Source organism: Plectropomus leopardus, chromosome 2, assembly GCF_008729295.1.
Source record: "Plectropomus leopardus isolate mb chromosome 2, YSFRI_Pleo_2.0, whole genome shotgun sequence".
Lineage (NCBI taxonomy): Eukaryota > Metazoa > Chordata > Actinopteri > Perciformes > Serranidae > Plectropomus > Plectropomus leopardus.
Genome location: NC_056464.1, coordinates 18,252,338 through 18,267,151, shown reverse-complemented (window position 1 = coordinate 18,267,151; position 14,814 = coordinate 18,252,338). Strand labels below are relative to the sequence as shown.

General features: G+C 42.0%; 3 protein-coding genes across 3 annotated transcripts; 1 reads left to right on the top strand and 2 right to left on the bottom strand.

Annotated features, from left to right (window-relative positions):
• Positions 1-1,206: 1,206 nt before the first annotated feature.
• adnpa (activity-dependent neuroprotector homeobox a) lies at positions 1,207-5,846 on the bottom strand. Its single transcript, XM_042503399.1, has 4 exons — positions 5,471-5,846; positions 4,794-4,906; positions 4,215-4,307; positions 1,207-4,110 (listed from the first exon to the last, which is right to left on the bottom strand). The coding sequence occupies exons 2-4, from the start codon at positions 4,899-4,901 to the stop codon at positions 1,654-1,656; spliced, it is 2,658 nt and encodes an 885-aa protein (XP_042359333.1). The 5' UTR covers positions 4,902-4,906; positions 5,471-5,846; the 3' UTR covers positions 1,207-1,653.
• Positions 5,847-5,986: 140 nt separating this feature from the next.
• On the bottom strand, positions 5,987-9,855 carry si:dkeyp-97e7.9 (DEP domain-containing mTOR-interacting protein). Its single transcript, XM_042503411.1, has 9 exons — positions 9,773-9,855; positions 9,492-9,670; positions 8,490-8,613; positions 8,205-8,383; positions 7,793-8,005; positions 7,564-7,701; positions 7,403-7,473; positions 6,386-6,490; positions 5,987-6,278 (listed from the first exon to the last, which is right to left on the bottom strand). The coding sequence occupies exons 1-9, from the start codon at positions 9,853-9,855 to the stop codon at positions 6,153-6,155; spliced, it is 1,218 nt and encodes a 405-aa protein (XP_042359345.1). The 3' UTR covers positions 5,987-6,152.
• Positions 9,856-12,974: 3,119 nt separating this feature from the next.
• Positions 12,975-14,540, top strand: mafbb (v-maf avian musculoaponeurotic fibrosarcoma oncogene homolog Bb). The gene has a single exon (XM_042503422.1). The coding sequence runs from the start codon at positions 13,227-13,229 to the stop codon at positions 14,202-14,204; it is 978 nt and encodes a 325-aa protein (XP_042359356.1). The 5' UTR covers positions 12,975-13,226; the 3' UTR covers positions 14,205-14,540.
• The last annotated feature ends 274 nt before the right edge of the window (positions 14,541-14,814 follow it).

Sequence of the window (14,814 nt, the reverse complement as noted above, 5' to 3'; positions counted from 1 at the left end):
TCTATGATCATAATGGCATTGCTTAAATAATAAAGCTTTGGGTTGCCTAAGACGTTTGCACAGTACTGTATAAACAACATGGCTTTGAAATCTAGGATTAGATCATTACGAATAGGTGCAAACAACACAGACAAGAAACAAATTAAACTAGACAAGAAGTTGGGGGTATCAAATGTATAAATATATATTATAAAGAAATGAAATGATAATAAAATTAAATTGAAGGCCAGGGCTTTTGTTATAACTTATATTCACATGCATTAACATGCATTTAAGGGCTTTCACACAAGAAAGCAAATCATTATGAAACACACTGAACCTTGGTTTCACCTTCATATACTTGGATTTGTGTAGATACAATTTTTCAGGGATTGAATGTCATTAAACAGAAAGTTATCTTTGCTATTGTTCATGACAAATCCATAAACAAAGTCCTTTTGAGAAAAGTTTTCAAGTTGAAAAGTCTTTGGGGAAAGCCAGTCATGTATGTCAATCAAATCCATCTGTGTACATTTCATATCTATAAAATCCACATGGTCGTGCTCAAGACCTGCCTGTGTCGCTTCATTGTCACACTGAAAAAAAGATGGCATTTTAATTAAAAATGTGACATACAAAAGCTGGACATATTTTGATTATTTTAATTTTAAATGAACTTAATGGAGTCCCTTAGCTTGTAAAAAGGTTTGCAGTTTTTACTATTCCTAAACCTCTGGTGAAAAAAAAGAAAAGGTTATTTTAATCATGTATACTTTTTACACCTTAATGCTTGATGTGATGAATAAAAAAATTCAGTAATGTGTGACCAATTGTCAACATCCATTTATAAATTTACCTTTACAAAAGTGTGTATTTGCAGAACTTTTTTATTTCTTCCTCTAACTGCACCTATTAAGTGAGATTTTACTTTTCTGTAGCGATTAGACACCAATTACATTAAAACCTCTTCCTAAGAACAGATTTGTAGCTTTTGTTGTATGATTCCGTTGATTACATTTTGTTTTTTGTTTTGGTATTTATATGAAACAGTTGATTTCCTGGGATTTAAGACAAATTTCAGATTTTTTTCTGACAAAGTTAAACTTTTAAAGCTTTGCTTTGATCTGTACATGTTTTTAAAATAGTTGTTTTCGTATGACCTAACCCAAAAGATAATCGTCACAGACTGTGTTTGGTGTACGGGGAAAAAAGATCAGAACTTTTTTATTTAACAAACATATTTATTAAAACATGTACATAAGCAATTAGCATATCCTACACATTCTAAATGTGAAATGACAATATGATACAGTTCTTTGTCACAGTCGAGGGGGGAAAAAAAACTATGGAAGTGGGGAAGTTGCTGTAATAATTTCATAAATCCTGTGACAGTTAAAGGTGAATAACACATAGTGTATGAAGAAACTAACAAAGAACAAAGGCTATATATATACAATGTCACTTACATATGCCATTTATTTATGCACTATGATGTAACATTTTTTTCCTTCTTTCAGACACTGGTAACAGGGTAAATATCTGGAATTGAATAGTTTTAGTCACCCATGCCATTTGACCAAATATTTGTGATTTGTAACCATCTGTAGACGTGTTTTTCCTTTGTCTTAATTTACACACCGCTTCTCAACCAAGGCACACTGCTAAGTATGAACACTAACAGAGAGTCATGCAAGCATTTGCTTCCCCATCTTGCAAAGAGCTCTCCTCTTTGGAGGGCTTGTCAGTGTTCAAAGGTTTTGGTTCATCTGTGTTCAGAGGTTCTGTCTCTTCTGTAAGGTTTACAGGTTCTTCTGTAAGGTTTACCGGCTCATCCGTAAGGTTTACCAGCTCATCTGTAAGGTTTACCAGCTCTTCCGTCAGGTTTACTGGCTCTTCCGTCAGGTTTACCTCCTCCTTAGACTCTACATTCTCATCTTGCTTTGAGTCAATATTTCCGTTCTCAGTAGGTTTTTCCTCTGTTTCTGGTTCACTGTCTGAGTCAATGGAAATAGTCTCTGTGCATGTGCTGAGTTTCAAGGTACAGTTTAGTGTCTCAACCTGCTTGTTTAGGTCTGTGGTTGGAGTACCAGACTTGAAGCCTACAGATCTCCCCACTGAGGTGCCAATAGACTTGCTCTCCTCAAAGATCAAGTCATGCTTAACCTTCTTCAGAGCGTGCATGTCAAAGCCGAGCAGCACAGACAGCTTCTTGGTCTCACATGCTCTCTCACACATCCTCCGCTTGTTTGCAAAGTGACTAGCGATGTCAGATTTCCACAGCCACAGGCTTGCTGACAGCTTGTCCTCTTCCTGAGGAGAAAGGTATGGCCGCCGATTGAAGTAGGCCGTCAGGAAATTTTTCCTGGCTTCATAAGTCTTGTGCTCATAGCTTCTGGGATCCAGAGCAAGGCCATCAGACGGATATCCAATGCTTGCTGAGGAAATCTTTGATTCCTTGCTCAGTTTTAGCTTCTTGGGGTTGGACGTGGCCTGTGTTGGTGGCTGCCTCTTGAGGAAGCCCGCTCCGGATGAGTTGAGAGTCAGGGGAGACTTGAAACCTTGGCCTGCCTGGTTTCTACCAACAGCCCTGCATTGCACAAGATGCAGAGTGATTGTGGAGGCCACCATGTTACTGGTATACACTCCCAAGCAATGAATGCACTTGTATGTCATCTTTTTTTCAACAGGATGCATTGTTTGGAGCACTTGGTGTCGCTCCCTCAGATGCATGGATAAAGCATCAGAGATGGGGCCTTTGAGGATGGTGAAACACAGCGGACATAGAGTCTTCCCGACCTCGGGCTTGTGAGCTTGAGCGGGGAGACCTCTACCAAGTGGTTCACCTTTCTTTTCAATCATTCTGGGAGCGGTGACTTTGACCAGAGATGGAATGCTATTCTGAGTGGCTGCAGACTGATCTTGACCGTTGACAGACTCCTTCATGTTAAAGGTGAGCACGACAAGCTGCACATTAGTGGACTTATCTTGTTTGACGGTGAGATCAAAGGTCAGAGGTGATGCGCCTGGTGGTCCAACAAAGTCATCAGGATGAGTCTGAGCCACATGCTCTATCATTTTCTCAACATTGTGGAAAGTAGCGTGGCACTGTGGACAGGTGAGCCCATGGATCAGCATGTGGTTTAGCAGCGTATCACTGGGTAGATAGCGGTTGCAAAGCAAACACTTGCTGGTGAAATTGTGGATTTTCATGATGTACTTGGCTAGAGCCCACACTTTCTTTGCCTTGTGTGCGTTCTCGAAATGAGCATTGTAGAGGTTTTCAGGAAAGAGCTCATTGCAAACTGTACATATCTTCCACTTCTGTGTCTGTGCTGTATTTACACCAGCAGCATTATTTTCAGCCACAGTGTTGACAGGACCTGTGACGTGCACCTGACTGGCTGTGATGGAGGCCTGACTTTTAACAGTGGGGGGCACTGGCTTTAAGTAGCCAATTACTGGTTGCGCTATTTGGTCGGGTCTAAGTGTGTGTCCCCTGCTCATCATTAGAGGGGCCTTCTGGGCAGGTACTGGCAGGGACTGAGGCCTGGAGACAACTATATTAGCGTGTCCAATCATGGTGGTTACTTGAGCACCAATGCGCTCGTGGTACTCTATAACATGCTGCACTAGAGCCTCATAGCTACGAGTGGAAAACTGGCAGCGTTTACAGAGGATGTTGTTGCCATTGACAGAATTAGCACCATTTTTGACAGATGATTCAGAAACCATACCAAGATATGGTGACACAATATGCTGAAAATGTTCCCTGTAAATATGTCTTCTCACAACATTGTAGAGTGTGTCCCGGAAGGTGCATTTTTTGCAAAAGTACATTGCTTTCTCCACTCCATCACCCGGTCTGCCAAGATACGCTTTGTCCTTGTTCTTTCCCAATGCTGCTGCCTGTGCGTTCCCATAATTCTGCCGTGCTGCACTGGGTATGTGGAATATTTTAACATGTGTCTCCAAAGTTCTCTTGCTTGCAATGAATGCGCAGTATGGACAGTTGAGCAGAATTTTACTCTCAAAGATTTTCCTGTGCACATTGCGGAAGTGATTCTTGTAGCCTGAGTAGTACTTGGAAGAAAAGGGGCACTCTGTGCAGCAAAATGGCTTTGATCTGTACTCCTGAAAGACATCAAGGAAAAACAATGGCATTAAGTGTCAATGGCATATACGACAATTTATGCATATGGATTTGAAGAGGCCTTGGGCACAAAAGTAAGATTTACCTGTGTTTTAGAGTATGATGGATCCCATGCGCAGATATCGAGGCAAAGACTGCCCTTCACAAATTGCTCATTCGGGCAAAACTCTTTGAACTCCTGTGAAAAGATGAAGACAGAACACTCTGAGAACTTGAAGAAACATATGTGACAGTAAATAAAATGTTGTTGCATATTGATACATATTGGGGTTATGTTAGGTTTACAGCTGCAGAAAATACATTTGCATGGTGACCTGTAGCTCAACAGGTAGTGTCTTCACCCCATATAAGCTGAGATCTTTGCAGCTGCCTGGGTCTGATTCCAGCCTGCGGCCCTTTTAATGTGTATCATCCCCATACTTTCACCTCACTGTTTAGCTATACTGAAATTAAAGACCCCCCCCAAAAAAATATCATATATATATATATATATATATATATATATATATATAATATATAGATATATATAGATAACTTCTCCAGGCCTGCAGTGTCATCGTGACAATCCATAACATTTCCTGGTTTTCCATGACCATGGCAACCATGTAATGAGACATGTGTCTTAATCCATGTTTCTACTCACACCCAATTAAAATAACCTCACCTCTGCAGCCTCCTTGCAGAACTCCAGTCCAATGTCTCCAAGTGCTTTTTTCACCTGTTTCCTTGCCCTCCTGATTCTTGTTAGGTTATTCACTGGAAGTTGATACATGTCTCCTAACAAACAGAAAATATACTGCCTATTAGTTTGAGGTAAATCTAATTTTAAGTCAACTTGCAGCAAGGTAGTTATTCAATGAGCATTAAAAATACCACTACAGTTCAATCAATGGCCATCATATAATGACTGACTTCATAAACAGGCGGCACACCCTTTCAACACGTCTCCAATCTGTGAATCACTGGCATCATATTTATATATGATGGCAGGATGATCAGTTTTCAGTATTTCAGTGCCTTCAAGGGCCCAGCACTGCTTTAGCGGGCATGCTTTAAGTTAGCTTTCATTACTGATACGAGCTGTCACGGTCAGACACAGCGAAACAGAGCAGACCTGTGACTTTTCCTCCGCCCCTGTGTGCAGAGATTTGGGAAATCAGATGTTTCGAAGTACACGTTTGTAGCTTTGTGTGCTAACGTTAGCCAACATTAGCTGTGTTGCCCGCTCATGTCGGCTTGGTTACTTACCGTTAGCATTAAAGCTAGCGTTGTATAGCCGGTTAGCATTGTTATTATTATTTTCATTTTCACTGACGAACTCAAGCGATACGTTTCACTCACCTTGTGATACGTCTGGGGGCTCGCTTCACACTGGGCGCCTCACAACATAAATCGCTAATGAGCAAGTTAACAGGCTGGTCGGGCAGATGGATGGTGGTGTGGTCGCTCTCCTCAAAGCCGGTGCTGATGCTCCACAGCTAGCTAACTCAGCTAGCTAGTTAGCAGTCACATCTGCTTTGATGCAGCTCCCAGCTAGCTGGAGGAACTAGAGGCGGGGCGGGGTGGTACACATCTAATGAAAACAGTATACTTCAAAAAAAGATGACTGCCAGGACTACCAAGTGTCCTCTGGGTGAGTCTTGTACTATCACTGGTTGTCAGGCCAGCCTGTTAGCTACCGCTATCTGCTCTAAGTGAGCCAACTCTCAATCCAAAATGGCGACCACAAAAAGACGGAAGTCGTAGCGGGGAGTTGGGCAGGGGCTGGAGGGCCAAAAGTTAGTATTAATTGTGTTTTTATTTAGGACAATGTTTTATTTTTTTTATTACTCAGGAATTCAGGTTCATGAAAACACAGCAGCTTTTTGTATTGTAGTCAATGTACTCTTGCTGTTACCCAGGTAACCAATTTCATTAACTGACTTCTTGAACCCTACTCGTGTATCATTTAAAGAACAAATAGGCTACATTTTACAAAGTTCCAGAAAATGTATCTGTGTCAGAGATTTATAGACAGTTGGTTTCATTCCAGTGGTTCCATAACTTCCAGTACAACAATGCGAGGCCCCATCACCACCAGTCTGGAGACCATCATGTAGTTCAGGTAGAGAACACACTGTCCGTTCACCTGGCACACAAACTGCCGCACCTAAAGGAAATAATGTAGGCACATATGTGTCATTTTTGTCTCAGAGTCAAATATTTGCTGTTTTCAGAGACCCCTTTTTGAGGTTAAATTGCCATTTTCTTATATACCTTAACTCCAGCAGACGCTGCAGGGCTTTCAGGGTCAACAGCCTGCACATAGCAGGGAGCCATGCCTCTGACAACAAAACCCCAGCCCAGGGCATCTCCTATCACCTGTGATGGCAGGAGGGTAAGAAAACACATTTATTTTGTTAAAATTAAATGGTATATTTATGATTTAGTCTTGGTGAGATACAACTACATAAGTCCATGTGGAAAAATGATCATTTCAGGAATGTGTTCAGTCTAATGTAAACTATGATGGGGTATGAGTTAATTCTTTGTTTTGCTTTTTGGACCCCTTAGCTGCAAGAGAGACAGAGCAGAGACCCCCTTCCACATATTAACTTATGAATTTGAGTTGCGCTTGAGATGATTCTCTGATTGCATGTAGCTGCTAAGTCAGCAGCGTGGTGGACGGTAGTCTCTTGCTTGAAAAGTTACAAAACAGTTCATCATTGTGGCTCACAACAATGTGCATACACTTGGAATAATAATACCGCAAATTGGCCAATATGTGCATAAAAAATACTGCCAGTGATAGCAGTAGCTAGCTCACATGATTGCACAAAGATTCAATTAATGTTGTATACGGTAAATGAAATGGGTTTTATGAATAAGACAATTTCTTTTTTGGATTAATGTTTATGTGACTCATTTTGAATTTTTTTTTGGCGGGGTATAATAAATTAATACTTGAATCATAAAGCAGCTTTTACTCTGAGGCCCCTGTGGGGGCCACGGACCCCCTGTTGAAGACCCAGGCTTTAAATGGTAAATATACAGGAGTGATTTTGTGTGGACATCACAAAACTTTTGGGCAAAAGCACACTGCAGGTAAGTTTCAATTATAAATAGGTATTTTAGTTTTGTCCCTGACTGGCATCACTGAAAAATGCTTTAGTTATCCACTTTTAGAATTTGTAGGGCTGTTCAGGTCATACTGAATGGATGCTGTTAAAATACTCGAGATGCAATCAATGCTACCTCTTAAATAGCCTTGATTAAGTCATTATAGTAACTCACCGTCAACACTTTCTTGATGAAAGGTGCACCAGGTGCCAGCAACTCTTCACATGTAAAACGTCTTCTAAGCACTGTAAAAGTGTTAAAATGTCAATAGTCACTATTTTTACTTTGAAGACATTTGGGCATATTTGTCACATGAATATTAATTACACACTTGCCTGATTTAGGATTGCATCGCACCGCTGAAGTTGAAGACAGCTGGACCAAAGGTGGACATCCAGTAGAGTGAAGCTGAAGGGAATTTAAGCTGCCTCGACGCCCGCTGGTAAGCTGTTTCAGATCTTTATCTGACCCCAGTGTAATTTAAGAAGAAGATGAATTATCATGCAATAAGTAGCATTGACAGCAAAGTGTATGAAGTGTAAAAAAGGCAGAATTATGTTTTACCAGACTGGAAAACACTGTTGCCCTCCTGAACTGGGCTTTTGCGCAGAACAAACGGACTGTCAGGGTGGTTGTCCTCCTGCGTGGACACTGCCACACCTTCATTGTCGTCTTGCTCGTTTTCATTTAACAGTTCAGATAGGCGGCGTCTGCGGCGAAAATTGATGCAGAACTGATAGAGGAGTCCACTGTCAAAGAAATCATGCTTCTTTGCCACTAGTGGTGGGAGTGTGTGGGAGAGAAAGAGCAGAAAACAACATGTTTGAGATCTTGTAGTATTTTTCACATAAAAATATTGAATGTTACATGCTTTATACTGCAAAAGTCCCCGTTGGCCACCCACTGCCAGCAGCCACTGACAGCACGCTCACTCCTGGTGAGGTACATCAAAGGAGCAAATGAGGACTCGCCTCACCGTGCTGAATGATGCCATGCTCCTGCAATGCACGGCACAGCTCCAGTCCCCGACGCCGGCTCTCTGCCTCTCCGTTCTGAAGGAGCCAGTCAATTAACTGGCATCCAGGGAAGGAGCGCTGATATGCAACACCATTCTCCTCTCTTAGCTGCAGAATGGAGTTCTTGTCCCCTATGAGTCTGAAGAAAAAGACATCATGCGTATGAGATCATGACTATAATGGTTGACAGTAGCTACACTTAAAGGTCACACATGAGAGTCCACAAAACAAACAGCAGCTCTTACTGTTCATAGAGTCGTTGTCCTCGCATGAAGATTTTCACCTCCGTGTTGAAGGGAAATGTTCCATCATCCTTGCGAAAACGGTAGAGCAATTTGGCATCCTTCAATACTGACCTCTTATCACAGACTAAGAAAAGGCAACAGACGGTTTCAAATAAGAAATTCAGTTTGTCTCGAAATAAAGCAATGATAACATTTTTATGCCTCTGTGCCAGTGATAGCCAGGTGGTGAGTTGTCTGTCCCATCCTTGTGAATGTGATATCTTTAGGACACCCTGAGGGAATTTCTTTAAATTAGGCACAAACGTCCACATGGACTCAAGAATGAACTGATTTGACTTTAGTGGTCAAAGTTTAAAGGTCACTGTGCGCATATATGTCTCATTTTCGTGAACACAATATCTCAAGGAAGCCTTGAAGGAATTTCTTCAAATTTGGCACAAACATTCACTTGTACTCAATGATGAACTATTAGAGGCCACTGTGACATCACAAAACATGTTTTTAGTCATAAATCAAAAAAATCATAGGCTAACTATGACAAAAATGCAATTGTCTAAGAGGTTTAAATAAAAATGTGATGAATTTCTATAGCCAAAAGCTTCACTTCACTTTGACATCATAATACTCTGCAAAAATGTTTTAATGGCCATTAAAGCAGGAACAGAGTGGGGGAGACATTCGGTCAGATACTGAAGTGCTGATGCTGATCTTGGGTGTCCACCTTTAAACTATGCTGATTGTTCAGATCCTTTTTGTTGCCGGGGGTAAAATGAGTGTGAAGCATCCATATTTTAGATTTTGTAACTTCTTAGCAGAAATATTCATATTTGAAGCATTGTCTGCTGTCATGGCTACATATGACTCTGGACAGACATGGAAGTAAAGTGAAACTTAACTGGTTTGCAGAGATATACAACCGCCAGGCGATAATTCTAGTTTTCAGCTGCACATAAGGTCTCCCAATGTCCCCTTGGTGAAACCTGTTTTTTGCCTCCTTCTTACCGTGGTGAACGATGTCATGGTCCATGAGGTGCTGCATGAGGCGGACAGCTGTCGCTCGGTCTGGAGCTTCCTTATGGCTCACAAGCCAGTCTATCAGTTCCTGTGCCACAAAGCAGTTCGGATATGTGCGCAGGTGGTAGCGTCGGTCCTTGATCAGTTTTCCATCGTGAAGTCTCAACCTTGAAATAGAATTCAAATCATTTAACCCTAAACCTCAAATCCCCTTTAAGCCTGACCATAAACATTTAATACCCCCTCCTGTCTTTATTCTTTATTCATACCTGAGTTGTTCTCCAGCAATCATCACTTCTCCTTTATGTTGTCTGGCCATCGCTCTCCTCCTGATACTACTTGTTCGCTCCATGTTTGTTATCTGTGGACTAGACGGTAAGTGAAGCTAATGCTCAGTTATGGCCGTTTGTGTTTACATAATAGTGATTGAAACACACAGAACCCCAATTGCCATGTGGGAAAGATGTTGTGTATACAGAAAGAAGACGTAGGCCTCGTACATTTCTCTCAGGATTCCATAAACAGAAACACTGTCCTGTGTTTTCTCTTATCGTTTCTTAAGAATGAAGCTGTTACCAGTCTGTTCTGATTGCACTTTAGACATCTTTGATTTCTCCAGTAGTCACTTTTTTGTATTTTTGGAGAACAAGTGAATGACTGTCGATATACACATAATAAACCTTTGCTAATTGCCTTCATGGTATTAAACAAAACAAAACTCAGTGTTATCTGATGTGTCTATAGATGTAACAGCTTCCCAGAAGACACACTGCTGTGTGTCAGCCTCTTAGCATTGGATCAACTTGAGTCAGGTTGCATTTTAAAGAGTGTCATTTGGTTGTCTGGCAACAGAAAACCAGGAAAAAACACACTAGTGACAGTGCTTGTCTTCTGTTATAAGTGGTTTCTGCATCTGTTTTGTAATCGATGGCAGCACAGGACGTGTAAAGTGGGCCTTGGGATGTGAAAGCATTCCTGCTTTCCAGCATCTCAGGCAGCAAATAAATCCTGCCTACTCTGATAGAATTGGCAGACATAAACCCCAACTGCATTTCGTCCAAACGTTTAAGAAGCTACATGATTGGTGGAGTTTGTAGGTGGGTTGGCACACAGAATTTAAACGCAAATTAATATCCATGTCCGCTTAATAGTGTCATTTTTCAGATGCAAATAAGGTGAAGGCTTGATTCCAAGAGCTGCTGGTGCTGTGATGGTGTGCAGAGATTAAGTGTTGTTAAGGAGGTGTGACTGTTTTACTGCATGTGTTTTTGTGGCGAAATATGATCTGAGTGTCTGCTGGTGATGTGCACTTACTGTTAAGCATCCTGTCATTAGCATACCGCATACTGTCACCCTGCCGTGCTGACAGAGATCCTAATATGTGTCCCTGAACAGTCCTTGCTCAGTCACCCTGTCTCCTCTTTTCCTTTATTCCCAGCAGCTAACACTGAGTGAAACAATGCCTCTGCGTTCTTGGACAGCACTGCCTATTGGTTTTGGCTTGAGTCCTCTATCTTGTCAGTGAAGCTTTCACTATCTTTGGAGTAAGCACTGCCTGAGAGGGTCACCTCGGGGCAGGATCAGCACTTAACCCTTTGATATCCTGTATAGCCTTGTCACCTCTGGACACTGCTAGTGGTGACATCCCTGGATCAGACAGCACATGCTGGATCATGCCAGGCTTTTATTGTGTCAGGGATGTTGTTGAGTTGTTGTCAGGGGGCTCATGATTTCTGGTGGGATGCTTTGCCCTCCTCTGGCTGTCCGGGCTTAGGGCCAACCTACTGTAAAATCAGCAAGTGTCTGAGGCAGGGGTGTCAAGCATACGAGGGTCCTATCCGGCCCTCTGGGTGACTTTGTACACATAATATTGATGCACTTGTGAAGGATAAGTGGTTTTTGGTTTCAGGAGCAATTTAAACAGTGAGTACTCATGTAAAATACTTTTCCAAAGGCTTTCCACTCTCTCTGTAAAAACAACAAATACTTGTGGTCATATTCAAAGATATTGATAATTTTGCAAAATATTGTCAATCAGTCAGCTTCAGCACAAAAGAATCTTTATCATACTCATATCTTAAAACAATATTGTTTAAACCCTATTGCTAATGCACAGCCAAAACTTTAGATTTGTAAATGGTTTGTGAGGCAGGGGATAACTTTACCTGCTTTCTCAATAGCTTCCACTTTCTGTCAGATTTACTACACAGGAGTGGAAATGCATTAAAAAAAAACAGATACAATGACAGTGACTTGTCGAATGACTGAATGTGGAAAACCTGACATATTGTTGAAAATGTGCTTATTTTTCTAAGGACGTCTCAGGGTGTGCATAGTCTGTTTTGTAAATGGATGAACATTTTCAAAATGCACTTACACAAAAACAAAGGGGCAATTTTTAAAGTGTTATCAATTATAGGTTATTATGCAATGGTGATACTGGTCCATCTTACATGACGTCAAATTGGGCTGTATCTGTGAACTTAAATAAGTTAAGCGCTGTCCCACAGATTCCACTACAATGCCTAGTATCTTAAATGTCGAAAAGGGAGTGATAGAGTCTCAGTATGACCACAAAAACAGAGCAAATCAAAAAGGCAAAAATCATATAATTAAAAACCACACAGAACAAAGAAATAGCTGGAAAGCCCTGTGATATGATGATCATTTATAACATGTTTTCATCTGAATTGATCTGATAGAATTAATGTTTTGCTGACATCCAATGAGTGAACAAACACTCAATTTGTTGAAATGTGAGCTTCAGATTTCTGGCCACAGAAATACAATTGCTCCTTGTTGTTCTCATACAAGCCTGTGATGGTTTTGAGCCAAGCGTGGATGCTGATATTAGGACTTTTGCAGTGCTGAGTAGTGGCCACAGGATGTCAGTGTTTTCCTGTGTGCTAACTACAGACCGTAATAATGTCAAATGCACAATCTTGCAGCCTCCTTTTTGTAATGGGGGTGAAATTAGGCAGTTGTGCCAAGATGTATAAACCACCACAAAATCAGATAAAATATAAATCAAATTAAGGCTGAAAGAAATTATATTCAATTATATGCATATGTTCTTTTTGCAGTAGGCATGAGTGACCCCATATGTTTTATTGCTTGAAAAACAAAATACCGCCTGGATATGTGTGGTTGTGTGACTCGGCCTCATACACACTGTGATAAATCTCAACTCTCCTGTGGGATAAACAGGCCTAAATGTAAAATGGAGGACAAACAAGAAAAAAACACATTGCAGGAGGTAATGTTCCGCTGTGCAGACATTTATAGGTTTTGGTCAAATGATCATCAAGAACAGCTCGTGGGGACAGACTCGTAGAGGCTTTTATGCAAATCTCCCTCCGCTGCGTGTTTTCATTGGAGAAGCGCGCGGAGGTGTAGCCTGGAAGGCGTGACATCATGCCAATGCAGCTTTATGAAGAAAGTGCGCTTCTCCTGAGCAGGCAGAGGTGCGTCCAGTCATCTGGCATCACCGGATCTCTTTGTGTGTGTCGACTGAAGCCAAACAGGCTGCGCGGTGCGGAATCAGTAGTTTGTGCCGAGTTTGAAGAGGTGGGAGGCTTTTACGCACGCATGTTTTTCCCGTCTGAGCTAAAATCAAAGTTTGGAATTACTGCCATTTTTTTGAAAGTAAGCGCGCTTTCACTGACTGTATGAAATAGCTTTGGACTTCTGGAGCTCTTTGAAGAGACCAGCTTGCCATTTAATATGACCGCTGAGGCGCATTCACATTTGGGACTGCAGAAAAACCCCATGGATTTCGTCAGCGACTTCGACTTGATGAAGTTCGGCGTTAAGAAGGAGGCGATGCAGGGATTGGACCGCTCCTTCATCGGGCCGTGCAGCCAGCTCCAGAGACCGGACTCTGTCTCGTCCACCCCTGGCAGCACACCTTGCAACTCGGTACCCTCATCACCAAACCTCAATTTAAACGAGCAGAGAAATAACGCCGGCGGTAACCAGTTCTGGATACCCAACAACGGGGGTTACCCTCAGCAAATGTACCCTCAAGCTTTCGGGCTGACACCCGAGGACGCGATGGATGCCCTAATCGGCGTTACGGCGCAGCAGGGACATCCATCTGTGCCGCACGGCCACCATCCGCCACCTTTCCAAGCTGAATACGAAGGGTACGGACACCTCAGCGAGCCTGTTCAGCACTACCCGGGACTCCCGGGTCACCCCGACATGCAAGGCATTCCCACCAGCCACTGCCAAGACCCCTATCTTAAAGAAGACGTAGGGTGCGCGTCCCCTGAGTCGCCGGAGGACCAGCAGGTCCTCGGGGCGCACCACCAGCAGCACAGCCGCCACGACAGGCGCACCAACGCCGAGAACCACTTCTCAGACGACCAGCTGGTGTCCATGTCCGTCAGAGAGCTCAACCGGCTTCTCAGAGGCCTCAGCAAGGACGAAGTGATGCGTCTGAAGCAGAAGCGCCGGACCCTGAAAAACAGAGGTTACGCACAGTCCTGCCGTTACAAGCGCGTCCAGCAGAAACACGTTTTGGAGCACGAGAAGACGAGCCTGGTGTCACAGGTCGAGCAGCTGAAACATGAACTTAACAGACTGATGCGGGAGAGGGATGCATACAAACAAAAATGCGAGAAACTGTCCGGTGCAAACTGTTACCACGAAACTGGGTCCACCAGTGACAACCCCTCCTCACCCGAGTATTTAATGTGAGTTCGTTGATTTCCTGCAGAACTGATTTTTTTTTCATGGGGAGGCATTACAATGACTTGCTCCTTAACAAACACTCCCATGGATTCATCAACTTTTAATTAATGTTGGACATATGGATGTCAGTCAGATAATTGTAATAGATGCAACTAGGCAACAAGTTATGAATGGAAAATTACAATGAAGCATGCATGCAGGACATGTATGAGATGTTTTTATTTTATACAGGCATATCTGTATTTTGTCTGACAGGAGATACTTGAAATCAGAGAAGATTCCCTTTTTATTAATATACAACTTTAAGGCGTTTGCTCCAGTTACTCCTCAATCTTTATTTTTGGTGATTTTGCTTTGCTCTAGTTTTTGTAGCTCAATTTATATTTTGTGTTCATGCTTCCCCAAAATAGAAAACACACTGAATTATGCTAAAAATGACATTTCTATTATTTTTATGAAGCTGATTCTGCTGGACAGATGTGTTCCTCGTTTGCTTTTCTTTTTAATATATTATATGATTATGCAAATTGTTTTTCATTAACTTTGTTTTTAATTTGTTATGGATCAATAAACCTAATGCAACTTTTTAAAATTGTGTCTCATCTGCTTTTAGATT